General features: G+C 56.1%; 3 protein-coding genes across 4 annotated transcripts in view; 1 reads left to right on the top strand and 2 right to left on the bottom strand.

Annotated features, from left to right (window-relative positions):
- Positions 1 to 2: 2 nt before the first annotated feature.
- Positions 3 to 2,098, bottom strand: LOC112110744 (transmembrane protein 151B; the record flags this gene model as incomplete). The annotated part of the gene is made up of 2 exons (XM_026659152.1): positions 2,039 to 2,098; positions 3 to 467 (listed from the first exon to the last, which is right to left on the bottom strand). Coding segments are annotated over exons 1-2 (525 nt in total), but the record flags the coding sequence as incomplete, so codon positions are not given.
- Positions 2,099 to 6,479: 4,381 nt separating this feature from the next.
- On the top strand, positions 6,480 to 12,182 carry LOC113404966 (protein YIF1A-like). Of its 2 annotated transcripts, XM_026659154.2 has the most exons (8): positions 6,480 to 6,661; positions 7,741 to 7,958; positions 8,656 to 8,760; positions 9,007 to 9,085; positions 9,549 to 9,606; positions 10,040 to 10,195; positions 10,876 to 10,969; positions 11,542 to 12,182. In XM_026659154.2, exons 1-8 carry the CDS (start codon positions 6,631 to 6,633, stop codon positions 11,695 to 11,697), a joined length of 897 nt encoding a protein of 298 aa, XP_026514939.1. In that variant the 5' UTR covers positions 6,480 to 6,630; the 3' UTR covers positions 11,698 to 12,182. The 2 variants fall into 2 exon arrangements, with proteins under 2 accessions (XP_026514939.1, XP_026514938.1); XM_026659153.2 differs by lacking the exon at positions 6,480 to 6,661 and having other exon boundaries at positions 7,160 to 7,958.
- Positions 12,183 to 18,472: 6,290 nt separating this feature from the next.
- Positions 18,473 to 26,681, bottom strand: part of LOC112110740 (protein cornichon homolog 2-like) — an 11,044-nt gene continuing 2,835 nt past the window's right edge. The window contains exons 2-5 of the mRNA XM_024205890.2: positions 21,032 to 21,079; positions 19,661 to 19,773; positions 19,060 to 19,203; positions 18,473 to 18,822 (exon numbers count right to left, since the gene is read on the bottom strand). Of these exons, the coding sequence (XP_024061658.1) occupies positions 18,795 to 18,822; positions 19,060 to 19,203; positions 19,661 to 19,773; positions 21,032 to 21,079 (333 nt within the window). The 3' untranslated portion in view covers positions 18,473 to 18,794. The remainder of the gene's footprint in view (positions 18,823 to 19,059; positions 19,204 to 19,660; positions 19,774 to 21,031; positions 21,080 to 26,681) is intronic.

The raw sequence follows: 26,681 nt of genomic DNA, 5'->3' as shown, positions 1-26,681 counted from the left end.
TGGGTGTTGACCCGCTCATGGTACACCTGCGTGGTGGTGTAGGCATCGCCATTGCGATAGCGGGTCACCTGGCGCGTCCGACGGATGTAGTGGTAGCTCACCGCCTTCCACCACACGCAAGGCGCTGCCTGCTGCATGTGCTGCACCAGCTGGTGCACGCTGGCAGTGCTGGCCCGGGGCTGGCGCCGGGCCTGGGCAAAGCGATGCCAGCACTCTACCAGGTAGAGCAGGTAGAGCATGGCCAGGAAGGCCAGCGGGATGTAGAGATAGCCGTCTGAGCAGGGGCTGGCGTGATAGATAGTGGAGGTTCCCCGGGATGCCCCATCAAAGGCCAGGCGGGTAACGGTGGAGAGGTGGCACCAGGCCACGGCACCAAAGCAACCATACATCAGCAAGGTGAGCAGGAGGCACCGCCAGTGTGACTCCCGCCACAGGGAGCTGCTCAGCGACTGCTTGAGGGGGCGCTGCTGCTCCAGGGAGAGAGAAACACAGTTAGTGGGGAAAGACCCTGTGGCCCTTTCCCTGTCCCCTTACCCTGAGGCTGGATCAGAGCCAATGCCCCACAAAGGGGAAAGGTCCCATTTCCTTTCCTCCCAAGCCTTCCAGTCCCCCCTGTGGCAGATCAGAGCTGCTGCCCCCTGGAGAGGAAAGGCCCCATGTCCCATACCCTGCCCTCCAAACTCCAACTATCAAAAGGGCTGGCCCAGGCCAGGCAGCAGTAACCAATCAGAACACACGTGAGCAGGCTATTGCCTGGAAAGGGGGTGGCCCCTCCGGCACAAGTCCCAGCTGTGCCTGCAGCCAGCATCTAATCTGCCCCCACCCTCCTTCCACCTCAACAGCGTCTCGTGGGCCCCAGGCAAAGCGCCAAAAACAAATGGACTCCCAGACGCAGGGCAGGACTAGGGATGCAGATGCATCAGCACCAATGAGCTCACTGGGGGATGGGAAGGCTCAGGGACAAACCACCAGACCTTATCCCCTGTCCCAGAGCTGGGTATAGCACCCCGAGTCCTGGCTCCCACCCCCACTGCTTTGGACCATTAGATCCCATCCCACTCTGACCTGGGACTAGAGCCCAGGAGTCCTGGACCCCTGCTCACCTCCAACTGCCTAGACCCCACTTGCCTCCCAGGCCCAAGGCCAGAACCCAGGAGTCCTGGTTCCTACCCTTTCCTGCTTCAGACCCCAGGCCTCTCCTGGAGTTGAGAACAGAACCCATGGGGCTGCCAACACCCCCGCCCCTATTCCCTGCCACTGGACCCCACAACCTCCCAGAGCTGGGAATGGAGGGGTGGCCCCACGGATGTGATGGGGGAGGGTCAGGGATCGAAACTGCGCAGAACCAGCCAAAGCAGGACTGCCCCGCACGCCTCCTCCTGCCTCTGCGACCCCCCCGCCCCACACTCACACCCACACCCAGGCGTGTTCCCTGCAGCACTGGGGGGAGGGGCACGGAGAAAACAAGGGCTCTCCACCCCACCCTGGGCCCGGGGGATTCCAGCCCCAGCAAGCCCTCCCCCCTCCCCCGGCCTTTGTCCCGATCGAGCCCCTCACGGTCCCTCCCACACACACACCCAGCCCCAGCTGCTCTGCTGCAATGCAGAGCCCGGCACCCGACCCGCCTCCCCGCGACGGGCCCGACAGCAAACCGCCCCCCCGGGCCAACGGGCCCCCCCCAGTCCCGATCCAGCTCCGGTGATTCCGGTGCTCGTCCCTCCACATTGTAACGAGAGTTACCGAAATGCCGGGGGGACGAAGCGGGGGAATCGCCGTGACCCCCACGTCAACAGCCCCTTACACCCCAACCCCGCCTGTCTCCCCGTACCCCCAGCCCGCACCTCCCATCCCCCCAACACCGCCTATCCCCCACGCACCCCCCAACTCACACACAAACACCCCCCACGCCCTGCCCGACTGTCCGGCGCGGGGGGTGCAAACGCGACAGGGGAGAGCAGCGCCCCCGCCCACCAGCCCCTGGAGGGAGAGCACCCCACCCCTTGCGCATGGGGGGTCCAGGATCGGGCCCAGCGCTCACCTCCTCCCGGTGCGGGTCCCCCGCGGGGGGCGGGCTGGGCAGCGCCCCCTCGCCGAGCATGGCTGTTGCTGGGGGCTGCGGCAGCCGGGATCGCGGGCACCATGGCGGGGTCAGACCCAGCGCCCCCCGGCCCGAGCGCAGAGCCGCCTCCCTGCCTGGTGCATCTTCTGCGCCCCGCTCCGATTGCTCCGTGCGCCTGCTCCGCCTCCCCCGGCGGGGCCCTGCCCGCGGCGCCGGGGCCGCCTCCCGAAGCCTCCCTCCTGCCCCGGTGCCCAGCTTCCCCTGCCCAGCACTGCGCCCCGCTACAGCATCGCCCCCGGTTCCGCACCCCTACTCCTGTGCGCCCAGGCGCCCCATCTCTTCCACCCATCGCAAAGCCTCTCCCCCGCGCTCCAGTGCATCCACCTCCCCTGCCACCAACCCAGGGCCCTGCTGTCCCCTGCACCCCAGGGGTCTCCTGTGCCCCCACCCCTCCCCTTCCTGCACCCCTCTGCCCCCTTCCTCCCTCTGCCCCATCCCCTGGTGCCACCCACCCTACACTGCATCCCTGTGCCCCAGAGCCCGTGTGCTCCCTCCACACACACACACACACAGGCACACCCTGCTCTCAGTCACCCGTGCCCTGGGTGCCCTTATGCCTCCTGACATCCCTGCTCCTGTGATCCCCTCTCTCCTTCTGCCCCACCTTTATCCCCTGCTATCACCCACCCCAGGGCCCCTGCAACCCCAGTGCCACCCTGTCCCACCCCTTAACCCCTCCTGTCCCTGTACTGCACCCCTTATGCCCCAGTGCTACCTACTCATCCTACTTGCATATTCCCCCTGAACCCCCACTCCTCACCCCCAGTGTGACCCACACCTCCTGTCCCTCCACTGTACTCCTTATGCCCTGTGCCCCAGTGCTACCTGCACATCCTACCTGCATGTGCCCCCTGACCCCCACTCCTCACCAGGGCCAACGAGAGGGGGGGGAAGCCGGTACAAATTACCGGGGCCTGGCTCCCCCCCCCCACCTTGTCGGCCCTGTTTAGCCGGTCCGCCCTTGCTGGGAGGCCCGAAAAAAAATTTTCACCGGGGCCCAAACTCGCTCTCGGCGGCCCTGCTCCTCACCTCCATGGTACAACCCACATATTATGCTTCTAATTGACCCTCTGCCCCCAGCCCAAGTGCCATCCTGCAACCCCCACCCCAACCTGTGCCTCCTACTCCTATCAACCTGCACCCCCTGGCACCATCCCCAGTGCCTCCCTGCCCCTCCTCAGTGCCTACAACCCCCACTCCCCTTGTTCTCCAATGCCCTTAGGAGTGCAAGGTGTCTCAGCTCTGTGTTGCCAAAGTCCGTCTGTGCCTCCTTCCCCACCCCCACCCCCATGTTGCATTTTGGAGATGGTCCCTAAGATTTAGGGGGCTCCTCCAGAACATCCACCACCACTTCCATCCTCACTAGCTAGTGAGTCTGTCATCGCCAAGCTGCTGAGACCCACATTTGGAGGAAGTGCCTTAGTCCTAAGGGCCAGACCCCCAAATGTCCATAGGAATTCAGTCCCCCCAATGCCCCTGGCAGAATGGCTGGTCCTGACTGCCCATGGACTCCATTGATCAGGTAAGAGAAGTGAGATTGGCTCCATTGCCCTCCCCCCAGACCTCCTCTCCACCTCTCCCTAGAGCTCCCATGGATCCAGGACAAGGGGGCAGTGCCCAGGCAACGGAGCCCCTATCTCAGAGAACGTGTGCAGCATGCAAGACTTCCTTGTGCAATGTGCAAAGAACTAGATTCCCTGGAGACTGGCATGAGAGTCGGTAGGTGAGCTGCGGAACTCCCTGCCAGAGGATTTATGGATAGGAGATTCAAAGGCCAGAAGGCCCTGTTCTGATCCTCCATTCTGACTCCTGCATCACTCAAGCTGGGTACTTCCCCACACGGATTCCTGCACCCCGCCCAGAGCTGCTGGCTAAGCTGGAGTTGAGCTTTTAGAGAGACACCCAGTTTGGATTGAAAGACCCCACTTGATGGAGAACCCCCTTCCCCCAGCCCTGAGGCAGTTGTGCCAAGGGTGAGTCCCCTCTCCCTGTTGAACATGCGTCCCTCCGTTCCAGGCTAAATGTGTCGGGTGTTGGCTCCCAGCCTTTGGCTCTCGCTCAGCTTTTGTCTGTGACATTAATGAGCCCCCAGCTTCAAGAAATCTCCCTGTGGAGGTGCTGAAAGGCCAGGATTGAGCCCCTTTGGGACCTTCTCTGGGATAAACTAAATGCAGCTCCATCAGCCTCTCCTTGCAAGGCAGGTCCTCCAGGCCTCAGATCCTTCTTGTGCTTCTTCTCTGAGGCTCCCCTTGATTTGTCACCAGCCTATGGAAGAGTGGTAACTGGATGTGGGTGCAAGATCCAGTCTCGGTCTCACCAATGCTGCGTGCAGAGGGGATTTCACCTCCCAGCTCCTGCTCCATGTCCCTCAGACATGCCAGGATCACATTCACCCTCATAGCAACAGTATGGATGGCACTGGATGCTTCTGCTCAGCTGATTTTCACCAGCACTCATGAGTCCCTGCAATCCTGAATGCAGCCCCCAGCCTGCACTGGGGTCAGGGCTCTCCTGCCAGGCCTTGTGGAGTCATGCCTGCTATTAGGCGAAGGTTCAGCTGGTCCAAAAGGGACGGTGAGTTAAGCAGGTCACTTTACTCAAAACCCTGTAATCTTGGGACGCCAGGAACTGGCACTTTAAATAGACCCCTTTGGGTCAGGCTCTCAGCACGTGGAAACTGACCAGGCTCCACTGAAGTCACCAGTGTTGGGATGACTTTCACCCACTGAGAATCTGCTCCCAGTAGCGAACAACTTCACCTGCAATTGGAGTCAGTGGCCCAAAGTGGGGGTGTGCTTTGGGGTGCAGATGGGGCCCAATGGGCTTAGTCTCCCAGGGATCCGTGGGATTTGACTAATTCCTGCAGGCTCTGTTTTTAAAAAATGTGCTAGGTTGTTATTCAGATATGAACTCTCCCCATCCCCCACATCTGTGGCCAGCAAAAACTCCATTGGTGGCTGCCTCAGGCTCCTCCGCTTCTCTGTGTATTTATTGTTCCAATTCCCCTGGCTGGGACCCCACAATTACATCAGGATCCTCACACCAATTGCTACTGACCAGTAGCTGAGTGCACCTTCCCCAGGGTATTGTGTAGGGGAGGCGTGCACTCATATGCCTGGTATTTTCCTGGCTGTGCAGGTGCACCTGACAGAGCTGCGGGATGTAGAGCAGTCTCAGGGGCAGGAGGAGGTAGCTGTTAACTCTGAAAAAAGCCTTGGTGGTCATAGTGGATAAGCAGCTGAACATAAGCTCTCAGTGTGATGCAATCCTTTGATGCACAAACAAGGGAATCTCAGGTAGAGAAGAGGTTCTGTTGCCTCTGTACGTGGCAGAGGTGCGACCACAGCTGGAATCCTGTGTCCAGTTGTGGTGTTCACAATTCAAGAAGAATCATGTTGATAAATTGGAGAGGGGTCAGGGTAGAGCCACAAGAATGATTAAAGAATTGGAAAATGTGCCTTATATGAGACTTCAGAAGCTGAATCCGCTTACCTTAACAAAGAGCAGGTTAAGAGGCGGCTTGATCACAGTCTCTATGTACCTACATGGGGAACAGAAATTTAACAAGCTTTTCAATCCAGCAGACAGAGATCTGACATCCAATGGCTGGAAACTGAACCTACACAGAGCCAGACTGGAAAGAAGTCATAAATTTTTACCAGCGAGGGTAATTAATCATTGGAGCAACTTCCCAAGGCTCATGGTGGAGTCTTCATCAGACAACTTTTAAATCAAGAATAGATGGGGTTTTTTCTCAAATAGCTGCTGTAGTGCAAACAGGAATTAATTCAGGACAGTCCTGTGGCCTGTCACATGCAGGAGGACAGACTAAATGACCACAGTGGTCCCTTCTGGCCTTGGCATCTATGACTGTATGTGCAGTGCAGGGGGCACTGGTTGTCAGTAGCCACTAACCAGGGCCACCCAGAGGATTCAGGGGGCCTGGGGCAAAGCAAATTCGGGGGCCCCTTCCATAAAAAAAAGTTGCAATACTATAGAATACTATATTCTCGTGGGGGCCCCTGCGGGGCCCGGGACAAATTGCCCCACTTGCCCCCCGGGGCGGCCCTGCCACTAACAGCTGTACAAAGCATGGATCTAGTATATAGAACCCTGACTGAGCTACTCCCTCGCCCGCTCCACTGGCCCCTTCACAACTGCTCGCCCCCACCCCCACACTCCTGGCACTTAGAGCTTCAGCTGCAGTAAATACGCATGCGCCGCTTCCTGGTGCCACACATCCCGCCCTCTGACTTCTCATTGGAACAACTGGGTCTGGATTGATATCTCCTGACCCAATCAGCATGACCGTTTGTCCAAGCCACGTGGTCCGGCGGCCAATCGGAACTGGGGAGCGTGTGACCGGGGACGTGGCTGCTGCCGGGTCTCAGGGTACGGAACGGGGTGCCCGCAGCGAACGAAGGGCCCGTGAAAGCGCCCGGGGGGACCCGCAGCTCATTGTTATTCATACCCACAAAGCCCCGCGGGGGCGGCCGCGCGCTGAGCCCGCCATGGCCTATCACCAGGGCTACGGGGGGCAAGGTGAGTGCGGGGCGCGGGGCTTACCCTCTCCTGAGGGCCGGGCCGGTGGCGGTGGGGAGCTGCGGAGCTGGGGCTGCCGGGACCCGTTCGCCCCAGGTCTCCGCGCCCGGCCGCTGCTGCCTCGGGAGACCCCGGCCAGGCTGGTGTCTCCGCCGAGGCCTCCAGCCGCCCCCAGGCTCTGGGTGTCGGGTTCCCGAAGCTCCTGGCTCCCCCGGCCCAGCACGTGGGCAGCTGTGGGGGGCTGGACCCAGCGGGCGAGGCCCCCCAGCCGGCTCGGGGGTCTCTCCGGTGCTGGGATTGGCTGGCAGCTCTCGGGGGTTTGAGGGCCCTGCGTGAGCTGGGGTGGGGGGACCCCAGGGCCAGGCCCTGTGTGGGGAGGGGCGATGCCAAGGGCCAGGCCTGCTGTGATGTGGCAAGAGTTACGGGTACACTGTAGAATTGCACCACCACCACCCCCCGCCAAGTCAGGAAGAAAAGACCAGCGTGGCCCAGTTACATCCCATTCTCCCCTCCCCACGAAGCTACTTAGACACCATGAATAAGTCTTGATCGTCTCTTTGATACGCTGAACATCTGGAGCTCTTAAAGGCTTCGAGCGAGAGACTTGGTTCTTCAGCCCCCAAGTCACTTTGACGGCTCCTTTCTGCACCCTCTTCAGTTTTTCAACCTGTGGCCCCAGAACCAGATGCCCTGTTGCAGTAAGGGTCTGCCCAGTGCTGTATGCACCTATTTACACCTACTCTGGTTACAGATTGGGTGACTCCAAGGGTCACCTTAGTCCTTATTGCCACAACATGGCACTGGGAGCTCATGGTCAGTTGCTTGTCCACTTTGACCCCTGGATCCTGTCCAGAGTCACTGCTCTCCAGGAGACAGTCTCAGCTCTGTCCGCACGGCCTGACTCCCTTGTTCTTAGATGGGTGGCCACGTTTGGCTGTATTAAAATATAGTGTGTCTGAATGGGTCCTGCTCCCCAATCAATTCAGTTCGCTTTGTATGACAGCCCTGGCCTAGTCACTATTTACCAATCTGCATGTTGTCTGCACATTTGATCAACGTTGATTTTATACGTATTGCAGGCTCCAAGCACCGAGGCCGGGGCCCCCTGGTCCCTCCTGCCCCGGACCCCCACCAGCTCTTCGATGACACCAGTGCTGGTTTCCAACATGCACAAGGCACCCCTGCCTCAGGAATCGACATGGGCTTCAACACCCTCCTGGCTGACCCAATGGCTAACGTGGCCGTGGCCTATGGCTCCTCCATCGCCAGCCAGAGCAAGGACATTGTCCACAAGGAGGTATGGGAGGGACAGGACCCAGACCCCTGCACTGCTCAGGGCTAGAATGGGGGGGGGGGGTGATTGGGGGTGCGGAATGCTCTGCAGCCCCTGGAATCTGCATACCTTGCGCCTCCATGGTGGGGAGAGTCCTCCCCTACTTTGGCAGTACCCTCTCTGCAGGGCAGAGGGAACTGAGTCTCCATGGCCCTTTCACAAAAGGGAGCATGGTCTGTTTGTTAAAGTGGGGGGTCTGGGAGTCAGGACTCCTGCGTTCTTTTCGCAGCTCTGGGAGGGGAGTGGACCTTGGGGGCCAGGACTCCTGGGTTCTATACCTGGCTGTAGTAGGGGAGTGGGATCTAGTGGATTAGAGCAGGGATGGGCTGGGAGCCAGGACTCCGGTGTTCCCTTCCTGTCTCTTTGCCTCAGTTTCTTCTCTATAAATTGGATCTGGCCCCTGCAGGAGAATGGGGAGGTGTCGCTAATTGACTAGTGGTGGGCTTTGTCCTCCCAGGATGCCCCAAGCGGAGTAACACTTGTCACACACATCCCATTTTGCCCAGTGCAGTAATCCCCTGGTGCAGCCTGGTGTGATAACCTCCCCTGCCCCACCCAGTATGATTAGTCCCCCGTTATGCCCCATAGCACAACCCCCTGCTCTTCCTGAAACAGTAACAAGTCCCCTTTCCGGTGCCATAACCCGACTCTTCCTGCACAGATCCACAGGTTCATGTCAGTGAACAGGCTCAAATATTTTTTCGCCGTGGACACTGCCTACGTGACCAAGAAGCTGGCGCTGCTGCTCTTCCCGTATGCACACCAGGTACGGGATGCCCTTGCCGCACATCCTGATGCACAAGTTATGGGGTCTCAGAACTGGCCGTGGGGTTGAGAGTCATGACTCCTGGGTTCTCTCCCTGGGAATCAGGACACGTGGGTTCTAGTCCTGGTTCTGCCATTGGTTCAATTGCATGATGATGATGATGTCTGTGCCTCAGTTTCCCCTGTTTAATGGATAAGGATCTGCAAGGCTTAGAGGCAATATCCAATCACTCTCCCTTCTCTTTAGAACTGGGAGGTTCGGTATAGCAGGGACACACCCCTGACGCCCCGGCAGGACATCAATGCGCCGGACCTGTACATCCCCAGTGAGTATGATCAAGCAAATAGTGATGGGGGGAGGGGCCTCTCCTCCTAACCCAGGTTAGTCAGGTCTGATGCCCTCCACTCTCAGGCCACTCACCCACCCATCCTCAGCCCCAGGGGCCAGGGCCTGATGACCCTTCTCCTAGGACTGGTAGCTAGGGTCGAAGAGACCCCCTGTTTCTGTCTGTATCTAGTGCAAGAGAGAGCAGTTGGTAGGTGTCAGACAGAGAGAGAGAGAGGGTGTGGTGTGTATGGGGATGAATGGATGGGGGTGTGTAAATGGGGATGAACTGGGGGAGGGAGGGTCAATGGACAGACTGCCCAGTCAATTAGGCAGACGGACCTCGCTAGCACTGTCCCCTGGGAGGCTGATCCCCTCCCCTCACATTTCCTGTCCTGTCTATGGGTTTCGTCTCCCCCTCAGTGGAAACTGTAGCTCACGCTTCATCTGTGTGTCTATTTCAGGCATGGCCTTTATCACCTACATCCTGTTGGCCGGCATAGCCCTGGGCCTGCAGCAAAGGTGAGTCCTGCTTCCCTGGAGCCACCAAAACTCTCAGCCCACCTTTTCCCCCACAGGCTTTGTCAGAGGCGCTCTCCCCTCTCAGGCAGCACTGACCCCAGTCCCCTAGCGCGGTGGGTCCTTTTTTCCAGTGATTCCCGGGTGTGGAGGATCCCGCTGGTGTTTTCCTCAAAAGCTGAAGTGTGAACCCAGGTGTCCTCCTAGCCAAGTTCCAGATTGGGTGACTCTGCCTGTCTCTAAATCTCTGCTATAGTTTCTGTCGGTTGCAGGATTCTCCCCTATTTCCCCTCTCAAACTCGGGTGTAGCTTTGCTATGTGACCCCAGAGGTGGCTGCATCTCAACGCCAGGCAAGGGATCCCTGTATAAATAGCACCTGCACCCCACCCCAGCGGCAGAAGTGAAGGCTGATTTGCTGTCATGGTTCCCTGGCAGGTTCTCCCCGGAGGTGTTGGGCATGTGTGCCAGCACTGCCTTTGTGTGGGTAGTTATTGAAGTCCTCGCCCTGCTCCTGAGTCTGTACCTAGTGACAGTGCAGAGCGACCTCACGCCCTTCGACCTGCTCGCCTACAGTGGGTACAAATACGTGGGGTGAGTCTGCATGCAGGACAGCCCTGCTGCCGCAAGCCAGCTGGGCGGGCAGCAGCGCCAGGCAGCTGCCGGGGAGGGGGGTTCGAGGCTACAAAAGTGGGGCAGGGGTTACAGAAAACTAGGCTGAAATGAAAATAATTTAATGAAAACAAAAAATTAATTATTGTTGTCTACATTTTTAATGGAAAATTTCAGTTTTTTTGGCGAAAATTTAAATTCTGATAATATTTCAATTTTGCTCAAAAAAATTTCAGGAAAAGCTGCTGTAGGGCATCATGGGAGTTATAGTCCGGGAGCCTCAAGCCCCCATTCTCCACTGTGTGCCAGTGTCCCTTGCACAGACTATATCTCCCATGATGCACCAGTGGGGTGGGCCTTGGGGTCCTGCTGGAATGGGGGGCTGCACCGGGTGATGCTGGGGTGGGGTTGGGTGTTCTGCCAGGGTTGGGATGGCTGGATGGGGTGAAGCTGAGAGTGGGTCTGAAGTGTCCAGCTGGGATGGGGGGACTGGGTGGGGTGATACCGAGGGTGAGTCTGAGGGGTCCCACCAGAATGAGGGAGCAGGCTGGATGGCATGCTGCTGGAGGAGGGGGGCTGGTGCATCCGTGCAGGGAGGGGAGATGTGAGGAGCCCCCTCTCACTGCCTGGCCCTGCCCTCCCCTAATTTCTGTCTCCTGCAGGATGATCCTGGCTGTGCTGGGGGGGCTGCTCTTTGGCAGTGATGGGTACTACGTGGCCCTTGCCTGGACATCCTGTGCCCTCATGTACTTCCTGGTGAGTGCAGGGCCCAATATGGACACCTACAGCCTCTGTAATCTCTACGGACAGCCCCTATATAGACACGTAGAGCCCCCATAAATCCCTGGGGCCAGGCACCCAGGAATGGGGGTTGCTTCTCTACAGCAGCTATAGCCCCTGTAACCCACAGGTTGGAGGTGCTTGGGAATGGAGATAGGGGAAGAGCCTCAGAAGTGAGCGAGGCCATGTGGCCCCTGGGCCATTTGAGGCCATCCCATGGAGTAGTCTCCAATGCCCTGTCCCCACATGGTAGTATCTGCCAATCCCAGCGGCAGGGGCAGTAGCCTTTGAACATGAGGCATCATGGGACTTGGTAATGGCTCCCTCAGCCACAGTAGCTGCAATGTTCAACTCACTCCATGGGGGCAGTGCAGAGGTGGGGGCCTGGGCATGGGGCTGCATGAGAAGAGGAGTGGGGCTGGGTAATTACCAGTTCATCCCCCATGTCTAACGCTGTCTCCCCACAGGTGAGGTGGTGGCAGGGAGAGACAGGGCAGGTGGGTTACCGGGCCAGGCTCCCCCCTATATCTAATGTTGTCTTTCCCCAGGCACGATCCCTGCGAATGAAGCTGCACCCGTCCCTGGTGCCAGATGGGATGGGGCATCCCAGGGGCGGTGGGCGTGGTCAGACCTATGTCACCCTGGGGGCTGCTGCCTGCCAGCCACTCATCGTCTACTGGCTCACCTTCCACCTGGTCCGCTGAGATGGGGCAGCGTAGCGCCCTGGGGGACAGTCCGTCCCAGACACATGGACTCCTGGGACGCCCCCAGACATACAGGCACCCAGGACACACATCCTCCAATGCACAGCTGCCGGGAACCATACACAACCTGAAGCATGGACACCTCAGACCCCCATGTGGGGGCTGGCAGCCAGGACTCCTGGGTTCTATCCCCAACTGGCTGGGTGACCTGAGGTGTGTCCCTTCTCCTGCCTATGCCTCAGTTTCACCCTCACTTTGAAGGAGGGATGATAACACTAACCTGCCCTCTGGGACTTGCCTAGCCACATCACCTCAGGTGCAGGGCCCTACCCCCCACCTCCCATCTGCTGGTGGGTATCTGGTCCCCCAGTCCCCTGGGATGGAAAGTACCCCCAAAAAACAGTGTTTCTAGCATATCAGTGTTTTCCTGGAGAACTCCATCAAAACCCAACACTTGGGGAGAGGGAATAAAGAGTCCTGACTAACCAGCAGTCTGTGTGTCAGTGCTGGGCCATGGTGCTAGGGGGAGCTGTGCAGCAGAGAGTGGGGCAGTGGCCCAATAGGGGGCACTTTGCCCTTGCAGCCCTGGCCCCAGTGCCCAGGCATGGTACTAGGCGGGCTGTGGAGCAGGAAGCAGGGTGGGGACTCAGTAGGGGAGCATTCTACCCTTGCAGGCATTGTGGACCCCGCTACACACAGTACTAGTACAGTGCCCCTCAATCCCAACCTGATGCCACTGCAATTTCTGTCCCATTCATAGAACCATAGATTATATATCACAGAATCATAGATAGGTAGGGCCGGAAAGGAGACTTAGACCAGCCTGCTGTTCTGAACAGGACTGAGTACACCAGGGATTGTTGGGATCATCTAGTCTGACCTCCTGTATGACACAGGCCATGGGACTGCCCTGAATTAATTCCTCTTTGAACTAGAGCAGATACTTTGGAACAAATCCAGTTTTGATTTAAAAATTGCAATTGACGGAGAATCCACCAATCCTTAGGAAGTTGTTCCATAGTTAATTAATAAATTGTTAAAAACTTGTGCCTTATTTCCAGTCTGACGTTGTCTAACTTCAACTTCCAGCCATTAGATCGTGTTAGACCTTTGTCTGCTAGATTGATGAGCTCTCTGTTATCCAAGTGCTGTTCCCCAGCAGGCACTTCTAGAGTGCGACCAAGTAATCCCTTAGCTTTCTCTTTAAGCTAAATAGATCAGGCCCCTGGAGTCTCTCACTCTGAGGCATGTTTTCTAAGCCTTTAATCATTCTCGTGACTCTTCTCTGAGCCCTCCAATTTATCAGCATCCCTCTTGCATTATGGCCACCAGAACTGGACGCAGGATTCCAGCAGCTGCACCAGTGCCACCTACGGAAGTAACAGAGCCTCCCTTCTACTCAAGCTTCCCCTATTTATACATCCCAAGATTGCATTAGCCCTTTTGGCCACAGATTCACGTTGGGAGCTCACATTCAGCTGATTATCCACCATGACCCCCAAGCCCCTTTCAGAGTCACTGCCTCCCAGGATAGAGTCCCCCATCCTGTAAGTGTAACCTACATTCTTTGTTCCTATATGTGTAACTTTACATTTTGCCATATTAAATCACATATTGGTTGTTTGCACCCAGCTTACCAGCTCATTCTGTATCAGTGACCTGTCCTCTTCATTATTCACTACTCCTCCCATCTTTGGGTCATCTGCAAACTTTTATCAGCAATTATTTTATGTTTTCTTCCATGTCATTGCTAAAAATATTAAACAGGATAGGACCAAGCACTGTGGGACCCCAGTAGAAACATATGCACTCAGTGATGTTTCCCTGTTTACAAGTGAAATGTGAGACGGCTCAGTAAGCCAGTTTTTAATCCAGTTAATAACGTGTGCCGTGGTGATTTAGTATTGATGTGGTTTCTTAAGATATCCTGGGGTACCATGGCAAATGTATTGCAGAAGTGTAAATGTTCAACATCAACACTCATCTTTGACTCTCACCAAAAAATATACCAAGTTAGTTTGACAGGCTCTGTTTTCCATAAACCTGTGTTGATTGGCTTTAATTATACCACACTTCTTTATTTATTCAGTTCTGTTGTGTCAGTCATTCCATTATTGTGCCCTGGAGTGATGGAGGTGGGAGGTTCATTAGGGTTTGGTATCTTTACAGCTCAGGGTTGAGTGTTTGGCTGCAGGGAGCTTTGAACCATGTGGGGACAAGTGCAGGCCCTGCTCCCTACACCGCTTAAAGTAGTCTGAAAAAAGGGGGGGGGGAGGAAGGATTTCAGCTGTAATTTTCCACAGCTATTAAAGTGACTTCATAGCTGCCTGCCCCATCAAACTGCCCCTCCTTTCACCCCCTATTAACTCTACCCCCACCCCACCGCCTGGGGGAAGAACTCTGCAGCAGAAGATGGGGCAAGCAGCCAATCAGAGGCAGGGCTCAAGCGCCCAGCTGGAGTTGCAGAAGTTGTATTTGCTGCTGGGTCTGTGCCCCTTTGCCCAGAACTTTAACCCTCGCCTCCACTATAGCTCAGGCCTGCTGCCGCACAGGGATGCTAGGGTGAGGAGGGGAACAGACCAGGAGCTCTGGCTTATCCTGCCTTCAATGCTGCTGACATTGTCATTCTGCCTCTTGCCACCAGGTGTCAGTGCGAGCACACAGGGCCCTTTGCTCAGGGAAGCAAATGGAAGCAGATGCTATTGAATCCCCATAAACTTTCCTCAGCAGATGCCCTCAGTTATAGGGGTGCTGGAACCACGTGTACAGTGTGGGGGCACTGAGAGCCACTGAACCAAACTGTAAACCCTGGATATGATGGAAACCACTTTAAGAACGGGAGGTGCAGGAACACCCCAGTTCCAGCACCTATGCCCAGTTATGAGCCAGGGACCCCCTCCATATGCCTAGAGCAGCTGTAGGTTCCCACCCCAGCTCTGCCAGTGCCCCTCAATCCTGACCCACAACCCCCTGCTAGCCCAGCCTTGGGCTCCCCCTCTGGTTCTGTTAGTTAATTGCTTATCACCACCTTGCAGCCAATCCCCCCCAAGAGCAATTCATGCTGCAATGCTGACCTCAGCAGGTGGGGGAGGCGCCTGGGTCTCCTCCCCCCATCATTTCCCTTCACCGTGAATCCAGCACCTCAGTCAGCATGGATGGGTGGGGGCAAGAAAGACAGATAAGCTCTACCCCGTCCCACAGCACTGTTTCCTGCCCCCCGACCCCCAAGCTCCTACCAATGCCCCCACCCGCCACGCTCCCTGCGTCTGACAGCTCTGGCGGTTGCTGGCTCTTCCAATTAAGCAGAGATCTTTGGTTGGAGGTGGGAGGGGTGAATGAGGTGTGAACTCTCCCCCCACTCCAGTGAGCTGGGACTGGAACCCCACTGTCCTGACTCCCAGCTCTTCCCACTAGCTCCATGGCCCCTCCCGCAGCGAGGCTAAAAACCCAGCAGTCCTGACACCCAGCCCCCACCTCCCACCATTCTAACCAATAGACCCACACACACACCCCCCCCAGTTGGGCCCAGACCCCACAGGCCTGACTGCCAGCCTTCCCAGCTCTAACCCTGACACACCTTGCGCAAGCACCATCACCCATGCCTGTGCCAGTGTGCCCAAAAGCCAGCACCCTCCCCCCGAGAGAGGATAGGCCCTGTAGTCCATTCCTTGCACGCCCACACGAGTCTGTTTCCCCTGCCCTGGGGCTGGATTGGCTCTGCCACCCCCTGGAGGGTAGGACACAAACACACACATGCTTGCCCCCTCCCTCCCACCCCGTGCCTAGTCTAGGTGCACACACATTAACTAGCCTGCTTTGTTTAATGAGGAAATGGAGCGAATCGAGGACAAATTCACGGGCATTGCAGGGGGTAGGCGGGGGGGAGGGGGGAAGCTGACGGCAGCCCCAGGGCAGGCAGCTGGGGTCCTGTGGCTGGAGATGGGGGGCAGCTGGGGGTGGTCAGGTGGCAACTCACCTAAGCAGATTAAATCCATCAGCACCGCAGCTCATGGCTAATGTGCTGGAGCAAGTAGGGAAGGTAGTGAGCACTGGCCGTTACATAACAGCTCCTAGCCTGGGGGCTGGGCTCCTACCACGCTCCCCCCCCCCCACCGCCCCCCCACCGCCAAACCCCAAAATGCTGATGGGTCAGGTCTCAGTGCCAGTCGGGGTGGGGGGGGAAATCTGTATAAACAGCCCCAGCACGCCACCCCCAGAGGCAGCTGCTGCTCACTGCCAGGCGAGGGAATCCCTGTATAAACAGCCGCAGTGCCCCACGCCAGAGGCAGCTGCAGCGCAGCGCCAGGCGAGGGATCCCTATCTACACGGCTGTGATGGAGCGCGTTCCCAGCAGATCAAAGCCTGGGGGAGGTGGCTCTTTGCCAGTGCAAGGTTCTCATTCTCCCTCACATTCTCTCCCTGGCAGCATAGTGACAAATTTGATCTAAGACAGGAATTTCCCTGATGAAAAATGTTGGATAAATGGCCCAGAAAACAGCAGCTGCTGATTATTCTCTAGCGCTTCAAAGAGCTTTGCAGCCCTACAACTGCCCCAGGAGAGAATTTTCCTGATCTCATTACAGAGGGGAAACATATCAGCAAAGCGGATCGGACCTAGGAATCCTGGCTAACAGCCCCCCCCCCAAACCCCCCCCCTCCCCCAGTGCAGTAACAGAGCCCTGCAGGCCTCAGGGGTTCCCCCCCCCTCATCCTGGCTCTAGCCCCCTCCCACCGGCTAGGGAAAGAACCCAGGAATCCCTGCCCAGGTTCCAGGAGCGGGGATGTCCCTGGGCTGGCTAGCTGGGCTGTCCCATATGGACTGAGCTCGCTGCCTATGACCCACCCCTGTCCCCACACAGGAGCCAACCCTAAGGTTGGCCCTTTGGCTCAGGCAGGACTGACAGACCCAGCCACAAGTCACAGCTGAGTGACTGCTGGCAGGTGGCTAGGTGTGTGTGTGTGTGGGGGGGGGGGGTCATACAGGGTGTGTATGAAGCTAGTTGGGGGGAAGCCTGTGAGGGGTGTTGTAGGGGGCAGGGGTTTGGCCTGGCAAGAAGGGCTGAAGGGCTGAGACAGTGAGTGTGTGCCCGCTGGTGCTCAAGGGCTGCGTACATCCCCAACAGCAGTGCCCAGCCCTGGGGTGAGGGCACACATCCCATCCTGGCAGGCTTTGGGGCTCCCTGTGGCAAGGGACTCAGAAGCAGGGCTGCCAGCAGTCCCTTATTACAAGGGATGTCCCTTATTTTTTCATCTCTGTACAAGCAGCTCCGGAGTTGCTGAGTGCTGTGAAAAGCAGCAAGCAATGCCCCTGGCGAGTGGAGGGGGGTGAGTACGGCTTCTTATTGCTACATGCTGCGACCTCAAATAATAACAATATCGGGGGGGGGCTACGAAAACAGGCCCTTAGTTTTGAACCACAATGTTGGCACCCCTTGAAGGCCTCTGGGCTGTTGCAGTGCAAAGCAGCTCCCCAGTGCCCTGGGGGCTGGGAGCATAGACGTGTCCCCGGAGGCAGGGTTGGTGGGAACAGGCTGCCCAGCACTTCACCGGCCTCCACAGCAGCAGTGTCAGAGCACGCCCCTCCCCTCCCCAGCCCCGGCAATGTTCCGCCTGCCTTGGGAGGCAGCCAGTCCGGGGCCTGCTCAGCCCCTCTCCTGTGGCTGTGGAGGGGGGCGATGAAGCCCTGTGGCAGGGGACTGGATTGGAGCTGGTGCCCCCTTAGAGTGGAAAGCGCCTCCCCCCGCCCTCCCGTCCTGTGGCCAGATTGGAGCCAGCGCTCCCTGATGGCCCATGGCCCACTTACAGACACCAGGAGGTCAATGGGGCACTTTTTTTTTTTTTTGCAAGTTTTTATTTAGCCACAAAGTTGAGGATTGTTTATCCAATGTTTCTTTTATACACAAATGCCCCGTGGGAGGGGAAGGGGGGGACCAAGGGGAAGCAATTTCCCCCACACACCTGTAGACAGCTCTGGCACCAGGGTCCCTTTCTGTGTGGGCCTGACCCCAGGTGGAGGTGGAGGTGGAGGGTGGGGGTGGGGGGGTAGAATCCCCTCGCTCTAAGACCAGGGGTTTCCTCCCCAGCACCACCGGCACTGAGCCCAGAACAGCTCCCCATGTCCGATAACGGGGTGCTCTGCTCAGGGACTCCCCATGCAAGATAACAGGTCACCCCCACACAGGGACCCCATCCCAATTTTCTGGGCTCAAAGCCCAAATTTGAGTGCACCCCCAAATCCTCCCCCAGCTTGGTAATGAGGAGGCAGGTTAGAGGGGCCCTGACATTTGCAAGGGGTGTGTGACCTGGTGGGGGTGTCATTGTTCAGCCTTGATCCCCTTCTCCCTGGGGTCTAGTTAAGGCACCCCCTGGCCCCCCAACCCCCACTCCAGACAATAACTCCTGGTAATAAATTCAACACTACAAACACACAGAAATACCCTGCCATGCCCTGGCATGTGTGGGGTTTGGGCCTGCTCTGGGGTGGGTGGGGGGGCCAGGGGCTGTGCTCCCTAGGTTGTGGGTTACGCCCCCTGGATTAGACATAAACGTTCCAACAGAAGAACCCCCCTGGTCTTGTGTTGGGGACATCAGCCCTGAGCCCCTACTCCCACATTATAATGACACTGCAGGGGAGGGGTGCCCAGTACCCAGCTCCCCTGCACCCTAAAATGGGTTTAACAGTGGGACAGGGTGCCCCATCCCTCTCCCTGCCCCCCAACAGACAGGCTCGCAATGGGGAGTGTCCCAGCTGCGGTGGGGGAGGGTCGCTCCTGCCCTGGCCCCCATCTCACAGGTGGGGAGGGTACATCTGGGAGGCAGATGCTCCCCTCCTCATGGGCGCTGCAGAAATGAGGGGCAGCAGGGTTTAGTGAGTCACTCAAAACGCGGGGCGGCCCTAATATGGGGAGGCCCAACGTCTGATCCTGCGAGTCGTCCAGCGATGGGGCAGAGCCTCAAATCCATGGGGGTGTTGGAGTTTCAGGGCCCCCCTGTGTTCCCAGCATCTCTTGCGCTCTCCTAGAAACAGCTGGTTGGGGGTGAACCCAGGAGTCCGGGAGCAGCCACTGAGATAATTGTGGGGCCCCCACTCAGTCCTCTTAGAAACTCACCAAAGTATAAACCATACTGGGGAGAGAAAGAGAAAGAGACACCCTGAAATGCTCCAGCATAACAGAGCTGCAGGTCAGGAGCGAGGGGCACAGAGTCTCAGCGCCAGGCACATAGACCTGCACCCCACCCCAGAGACAGCTGTACCTCAGTATGGGGTAAGGGATCCCTGTATAACCTCCCTGTGCCCCACCCCAGAGGAGGCTGCATCTCAGTCCCTGGAAAGGATTCCCAGAAACCGTGTTGGGGTGCTACCTGTACAAGTAGTAGAAGAAGGACAGCAGATAGAAGGCTAGTTTGCACCACGACTCCTTCTGGCAGTAGTTGAGGATGTCGGCGTTCATGATGGAGACAGCATCGTACATCACCTCGGACCCGTCTGCCGGGCGGTGGAAGTACCTGGGGGGCAACGAGGCCAGGGCTCAGACAGCGTCTTTGTCCTCCCAAACCCCTCGTGCAAGGGGCTCCTGTAGTACTTAGGAAAGACCCCCCTCCTAGCCCAGCCACGCCCACGGCTCTGCCAGTCCCCCCCCCTAGCCCCGCCCCCCCCCCGGCCCCGCCCGGCCCCCCGCCTAGCCCAGCCTCGCCCACGGCTCTGCCGGTCCCCCGCCTAGCCCAGCCACGCCCACGGCTCTGCCGGTCCCCCCTGCTAGGCCAGCCACACCCACGGCTCTGCCGGTCCCCCTGCTAGCCCAGTCATGCCCACAACTCTGCCGGTTCCCCTTCTAGCCCAGCCCTGGGTACCCCTGCCCCATGTCCTTCAATCCCAACCCACTGCCCCCAGAGGCTGCACTCCCTCCCCCCACAAGCTGTCCTCTCGAGGAGGGCAGGCTCCCAGGGCGCAGACCTCACTCACCTCCAGAGGTGGTAAAAGAGCAGAGGGATGTTGAGGCCCAGGGTGACCCACTCGGCTGCACACAGGAACATGAGGCAGAAGAGCCCATGGATAGAGTATTCAGGGACCACGAGCTGGAAGGGAGAGCAGGCCCTGGTCAGTGGGGAAATAGAACCCAGGAGTCCTGGCTCTAGGGTTGTCAACCCTCCAGGATTGTCCTGGAGTCTCCAGGAATTTAAGATTAATCTGTAATTAAAGATTATGTCATGTGAGGAAACCTCCAGGAATACATCCAACCAAAATTGGCAACACTACCTGGCTCCCAGCACCAGTGGCGGGTGGATGCCGCCTCAGCACACTGTGCTCCCCACAGGCACCCCATTAGTATTCCACGGCTTTGATGTGGCCATGTCCTGTCCTGCCAGCAGCCAGGTATAAATAATACATGGGGGTGTGGGGGGCGTATTCTCAAACGGGAACGCAGAGCAACACACAACAGGGAAACTGACAAAAGCAACACAGCACCTCCCCAGGGGCACCAGCTCCCATCTGGCCCCAGGGCGGGGGAACTGGCTGCCTCAGGGTAGCAGGGAATAGGATATGGGGCCTTTCCTGGGGGCAGCTCTGATCTGGCCCTAAGGCAGGTGGGGACTGGCTGGCTGGGTGAGGGTTCAGGGGGCTGTGGGGAGAAGATGCTAGGAGCCTAGAAGGAGGAGGTGTGAGGGGGGTTGGGGGCTCAGAAGGCTGTGGGGAGAGGTGGGGGCAGCTGTGGGGAGGAGGTGCAGGAAGCCTAGGAGGAGAAGGGGTGGGAGGGGGCTTGGGGGATCAGGAGGCCATGGGGAGAGGTATTGGGGGCTTCAGGGAGGCGGTGCAGGGAGCCTAGGAGGGGAAGGGGTGTGAGCAGACGAGGCTGTGAGGAGAGATGTGGGGGGCTGTGGGGAGGAGATGCAGGGAGCTGAGGGGGTTGGGAGTTCAGAAGGCTCTGGGAGAAGTGGGGGGGCTGTGGGGCTGAAGTCCAGGGAGCCTAGGAGGGGCAGGAGATGGGAGAGGGTTTGGGGGTTCAAGAGGCTGTGGGAAGAGGTGTGGGGGGCTGTGGGGAGGAAGTTCAGGATGCCCAGGAAGGGGAGGAGTGCTGGAGCTGGAGGGTTCAGGATGCAGTGGGGAGAGGTGAGGAGGCTATAGGGAGGAGATGCAGATGTTCATCGAGGTGCAGGAGTTGAGGGGGATGGCGGGTTCAGGCGCTGTCAGTTGCTCCCAGGTTGGGGGTTCAAGAACTGGTCATTCACTGTTTTGGAGACTGGAAGAGCTAAGACATAAGGGGCAGGGATGGGGCCACATGGATGCGGGGGACACACAGACAGGTGAGACAGGGACAGGGACACACGGACGCACCTTTCTCAGGAGGCAGCAAATCCGCTCAATGTTTTTCAATCGCTCTCGCTGCAGGGGGGAAAGAAACAGGGAATTAGATTGAGAGCTGGCACAGGGGAGGGCTGAGAGAAGGGGGGGAGGCAGGAACAGAGAGGGGTGTTCAAGCCTGGTGGGAGGGGCTGGGAGTCAGGATTCCTGAGTTCTATACCTGGCTCTGGGACGGGAGTCGGGTTGGAATGTTAAAAATCAATGGTTATAACCTATTTAGGAAGGATCAAGTGGGCAAAAAGGCAAGGGGTGTGTCAAATATGGCATTATGTGTGTCTGAGTCACCGACAGCTCAGAAGCAAATGATTTACAATGCTGATGGATCAATGTCCTAACAGATAAAACAATAGATTGGTTACTAGATGGTGTCTTCTACATGCCACCAAATCCACTAGGGAACAGGATGCCTGGCTCCTTCCACAGCTGTTTTTAATGAGTAGAGGGGGAATAAACAGTGGGATCATGGGGGCTTCAATCTGAGTGACATATGCTGGAGGCCTCCTGCTGTCAGTGCTAAAACATCTTTGGAATTTCTATATATTATAGATCGCAATTATAAATGACAATTTCCTAGCTCAGAGTGTTGCATCCAACATGAGGGAATTCTAAATTGGACCTCATCTGGACAGATAAAGAGGAATTGAGCACAGAACTAAAAATTTGTTGTTGCTTAGGTGCAAGTGATCATGACTTGATCACATTTGTTATGTATAAACAGAATAAACTCCAAACTAGCAATATATTAACTTATGTTTAAAAGGTCTAGTTTCACAAGGCTGAAAGCTAAAAGGAACCAAGTCAGCTGGGAGGCAGAATTTAATGAGAAAAATGTGAATGATAATTAGGAATTGTTTAAGAACATTTTAATAGAAGCCTAAAAAGCCACAATCAAGAAAGAACCCACCTCTCTTGGAGATGAAGTGAGGGCAGTTCATTACAATAAATGAACGAGATAGATAGATAGATAGATAGAGAGATAGATAGGTAGATAGATATGGGAAAGAAGGGAAGTCAATAGCCATGAATATAAATCAGAAGCTAGGAATTGTAGAAAATTAATGAGAGAAGCAAAAGGACACCAGGAGTGATGTTTGGCCAGCAGAGTTAAGTACGAGAAGGAATTTTTTTCAAGAATATTAAGACCAAAACAACATTGGTCCATTACTAAATGGAAATTTCAAAATTGTCAATAATAATGTAGAAATGGCAGAAGTATTCAATAACTATTTGTGTTCTGTATTTGAGAAAAAGCCAGATAATGTGTTCATATTATATGATGATGGTGGTGATGAAACACTTTCTATTCCAATAGTAATTCTGGAGGATGTTAAACAGCATCTACTAAAGTTAAGACATTTCTTAATCAGCTAGGCCCTGTAACTTGCATCCAAATGTATTAAAAGAGCTGACCGAGGTGCTCTCTGGACCATTAGGGTTGATTTTTCAATACGTTTTGGAGCACTGGGGAAGTTCTAGAACAGAGGTTCTCAACCAGGGGACCAAGGCCCCCTGGGGGGGGGCCGCGAGCAGGTTTCTGGGGGTCCTCCAAGCAGGGCCAGCATTAGACTCACTGGGGCCAAGGGTAGAAAGCCAAAGCCCCACTGCATGGGGTTGAAGCGTGGGGCTCTGAGCCCTGCCACCTGGGGCTGAAGCCAAAGCCTGAGCAACTTAGCTGTGCGGGGCTCGCTGTGGCATGGGGCCCCAGGCAATTGCCCTACTTGCTACCCCTAACACAGGCCCTGGCTCTTATATGCAGAAAACCAGTTGTTATGGCACAGGTGGGCCGTGGATTTTTTATCTCATGTTGGCGGGGGGGGGGGGGGGGCTCAGAAAGAAAAAGGTTGAGAAGCCCTGTTCTAGAGGACTGGGAGAACACTAATGTTGTGCCAACATTTAAACAGGGTCAAAGGATGGACCTGTGTTATTACAGGCTTGTCAGCCTGACATCAATCCCAGGCAAGACATGGGGCAGCAGATATGATGGGACTCAATTCATAAAGAAGTATAGGAGTGTGATATAATTAATGCCAATCAATGTGGGTTTATGGAAAATAGCTCCTGTCCAACTAATTTGATGTATTTGTCAATGAAATTCCAAGTTAGGTTGATAAAGGTAATAAAGCTGATGCAATATATTGAGACTTCTGTAAGGCATTTGACGTGATGCTGCATGACATTGTGATACAAAACCTTGAACAATACAAACCCAACATGACACACATTAAATGGGGTAAAGCTGGTTAAGTGCTAGGTCGCAAAACGTAACTGTCCACAGGGAATCATCATTGAATGGGAGTGTTTCTAGTGGGGTCCCAAAGGAGCTGCTCTTGGCCCTATGCTAGTTAACATTTTTATCAGTGACCTGGAAGAAAACATCAAATCATCACGGAAAGTTTGCAGATGACACAAAGATTGGGAGAGTGATAACTAATGACGTTAGATCACGGATACAGAGCGATCTGGCTCCCTGAGTAAGCTGGGCTCAAGCAAACAATGTGTGTTGTAATATGGGCCAATGTAAACATACACCTCTAGGAACAAAGAACGCCGGCCACACTTTCAGGACAGGGAACTCTGACGAGGGCTTGGGGCTCATGGCGCATGATCAGCTGAACACAAGCTCCCAAGTGCGACACTGTGACTAAAAGGGCTAATGCGATCCTGGGGTGTGTAAACAGGGGAATCTCGACTAGGAGAAGAGAGGTTCTGTTACCTCAGTATGTGGCGCTGGTGCAGCCGCTGATGGAATCCCGCATCCAGTCCTGGTGCCCACAGTGCAAGAGGGACACTGATAAATTGGAGGGCTCAGAGAAGAGCCATGAGAATGACTAAAGACTTAGAGAACAGGCCTCAGAGTGAGAGATTCCAGGAGCTCGATCTGTTTAGTTTAACAAAGAGAAGGCTAAGGGGTGACTTGATCACAGGCTAGACACCTACGTGGGGAACAGAAATTAGATAATGGAGCTGCAATAGAGCAGCCGAAGGTCTAACAAGAGCCAAGGGCTGGAAGTTGAAGCTGGCCCCATTCAGACTAGGGATAAGACACCTACATTTTTAACAGTGCAGGTAATTAACTGTTGGAACAATTTATCCACAGCTGTGGCGGATTTGCCATCACTGGCGATGTTTAAATCAAAATGGGATGTTTTTCTGACAGATCTGCAGGGCCGCCCGGGGGGGGAAAGTGGGGCAATTTGCCCCAGGCCCCAGGCCCCGCAGGGGCCCTGCAAGCCCTGGCCGAGAATCCCTTTCCTCATCCGGTGGCGGTCCAGGTCTTCAGCGGCATTTCGGCGGCGGGGGGCCCTTCAGTGCTGCTGAAGACACGGAGCAACTGAAGGGCCCCCAGCCGCCGAAATGCTGCCACCGCAGACTCAGCGCGCCACCCGGTGAGTACAAGCTCCCCCGCTTCGCCCCAGGCCCCCTGAATCCTCTGGGCGGCTCTGCAGATCTGCTCTAGTCTAGTGCAACCAGGGATTAATTCATAGAAGTCCTATACCCTGTGTTATATAATCATAGCAATGTAGGGCTGGAATGGACCTAACATGGTCATCTAGGCCACCCACCTGCGGGAGGCAGGACCAAGTAAACCTGGCTTACCCCTGCCAGGTGTTTGTCTAACCTGTTCTTAAAAACTTCCACTGATGGGAATTCAGCTGCCTCCCCAAGTAACCTGCTCCAGTGCTTTAAATAGACACTGGAACAGGTTATACAGGAGGACAGACTAGATGATCACAATTGTCCCTTCTGGCTTTATAATCTAGGAACCTTGTGGTTAGAGCAGGATGTGGGGGTGGAGGGGAGCCAGGACTCCTGGGTTCTATGCTCAGCTGTGGGAGGTGAATGAGGTCTAGTGGGGGGGGGAGGGTGTACATGGATACCTGCTCTGGGAATTAGTTTTGTGTGTTGGGGTATTGCTGGAGCTGGGGTCAGGGGTGGGGTGCAAGTAGCCATAAAGACACCTCATTGCCCTTATATAGGGCTGGGGTTTGCAGAAACTCCAAAATGAAGGTGGAGCCCAAATCCCAGGCCCTCTGGGGCCCCACGTCCTTCCTCCCAAGCCGTAAAGAGGGTTCAGGCTCCATCATTCACATCATTGTCTGACACATTGTGTGTCCTTAGTTAAGGCTTGTACAATACACAAGTCAAGGATATTGTAATATCCTACATAAACAGTGAGACTAAGCCCTACACAAACATAGACAAGACCCCACATAAACACCAGACATTAAGCCTTGCACAACTACAAACACAAATACTATACCCTACATAGACAGAGCTCAAGAGAAGTGGCTCCGCTTGTGCTCCCATGAGGGGAAAGGGACCATTTACATTTCCAGTTTCTTCAGCATGAACCCCAAGGCGAGTGGGGCCCCAAAACCATGAGACTGACTTTGAAATCATGTGCCACTGGGCTTGTATTTATTGGCTTGGCGCCTGCAGGGTGCCTCCAGGAAACAGATCCCAGCTTCTCCCCATAAGAGAGAGAAACTTGCTGGGGGTTTTACATATGAAAGCCACGATTCTCAAAAGATCCCAGGACTCTGGGAGCTGGGGATTTAAAGGCATGTCTACACTGCAATAAAACAGACATAGCTAGGCCATGCGAGCTGACTCCGGCTGGCAAGGCTCAGGCTGAGGGGCTATACAACTGCAGTGTCAATGTATGGGCTGGGGCTGGAGCTGGGCTCTGGAACCCCGTAAGGAGGGAAGGAGCCCCATGAGCCCGAATCAACTGACAGGGGCCAGCCCGGGTGTTCGGTTGTAGCATAGACATACCCTAAGACACCAAATGTCACAGTCAAACCCTGAGACCAGGCAACAGGGACTTCAAATGGCAGCTTTTTCCAACAGAGACTCAGCCTGAGAGGATTCCAGCTCTGGAGCCCTGGACACTCTGCTGGTGTCCCTGTGCTGGCCTGTAGCCCCTGCTATCCAGCCCTGGGCTCCCGGCACAGCTCTGTCAGAGCCCCTCAAACCCACAGCCCCTGCTATTCAGCCCTGGGCTCCCCGCACAGCTCTGTCAGAGCCCCTTAAACCCGCAGCCCCTGCTATCCAGCCCTGGGCTCCCCACACTGCCACCAACCCTGCAGAGAACAGGAAGCAACTCGAGCTTCATCTGGGGGGACTGAAACCTCAGTGTCTCTGCCCTTTAGCCAGCCAGCGAACCCCAAACCCTGGCTGGATCAGTAACAGGAAAGACAAACTTACAAACACGACTCACACAGCAAGTTCCCCCCACCTGCTCACCCCCTCTTGAGCACAGCCAGACCCCCAAATTCACTCCGCTGTGACACCTCCACCCCCCACCCGAGCAAGGTCATCCCCCCGAACCCACCCCCATCAATTTCCCCAGCTCCTTCTCTCCCCTCCTCCTTCACCCCCATCTCATCCCCACCAGCCCCCAATGGCCCCCAGATCTCAGTTCCCCTGTGGTAAATCCAGTCACCCAGCAACAGCAACGGGATAAGGGCTGGATTCTGAGCTCAGCTTCCCCCGGTCAATCAGAGCAGTGCTGACTTTGTAATGAAAGAGGTGCCGGGGCTCACGCAATTTTTTCACATTCATACCAGATGCAGCAAGCCCAGAGGTGCTGGGGCTAGGCACTGCCAAGCCCAGAGGTGCT

This window comes from Terrapene carolina, unplaced genomic scaffold (genome assembly GCF_002925995.2).
Source record: "Terrapene carolina triunguis isolate 2854851 unplaced genomic scaffold, T_m_triunguis-2.0 Scaffold594, whole genome shotgun sequence".
Lineage (NCBI taxonomy): Eukaryota > Metazoa > Chordata > Testudines > Emydidae > Terrapene > Terrapene triunguis.
The sequence above is the reverse complement of the archived record's forward strand: the minus strand, read 5'-3'. Positions and strand labels throughout refer to the sequence as shown.

Excerpts from the sequence above, each read along its gene's own strand:
- LOC113404966 (XM_026659153.2), top strand. The coding sequence starts at position 7,695 with ATGTTGTCTGCACATTTGATCAACGTTGATTTTATACGTATTGCAGGC. Across the intron at positions 7,959-8,655 it reads AGGACATTGTCCACAAGGAG|ATCCACAGGTTCATGTCAGT; the intron begins GTATGGGAGGGA and ends CTTCCTGCACAG. Across the intron at positions 8,761-9,006 it reads TCTTCCCGTATGCACACCAG|AACTGGGAGGTTCGGTATAG; the intron begins GTACGGGATGCC and ends CCTTCTCTTTAG.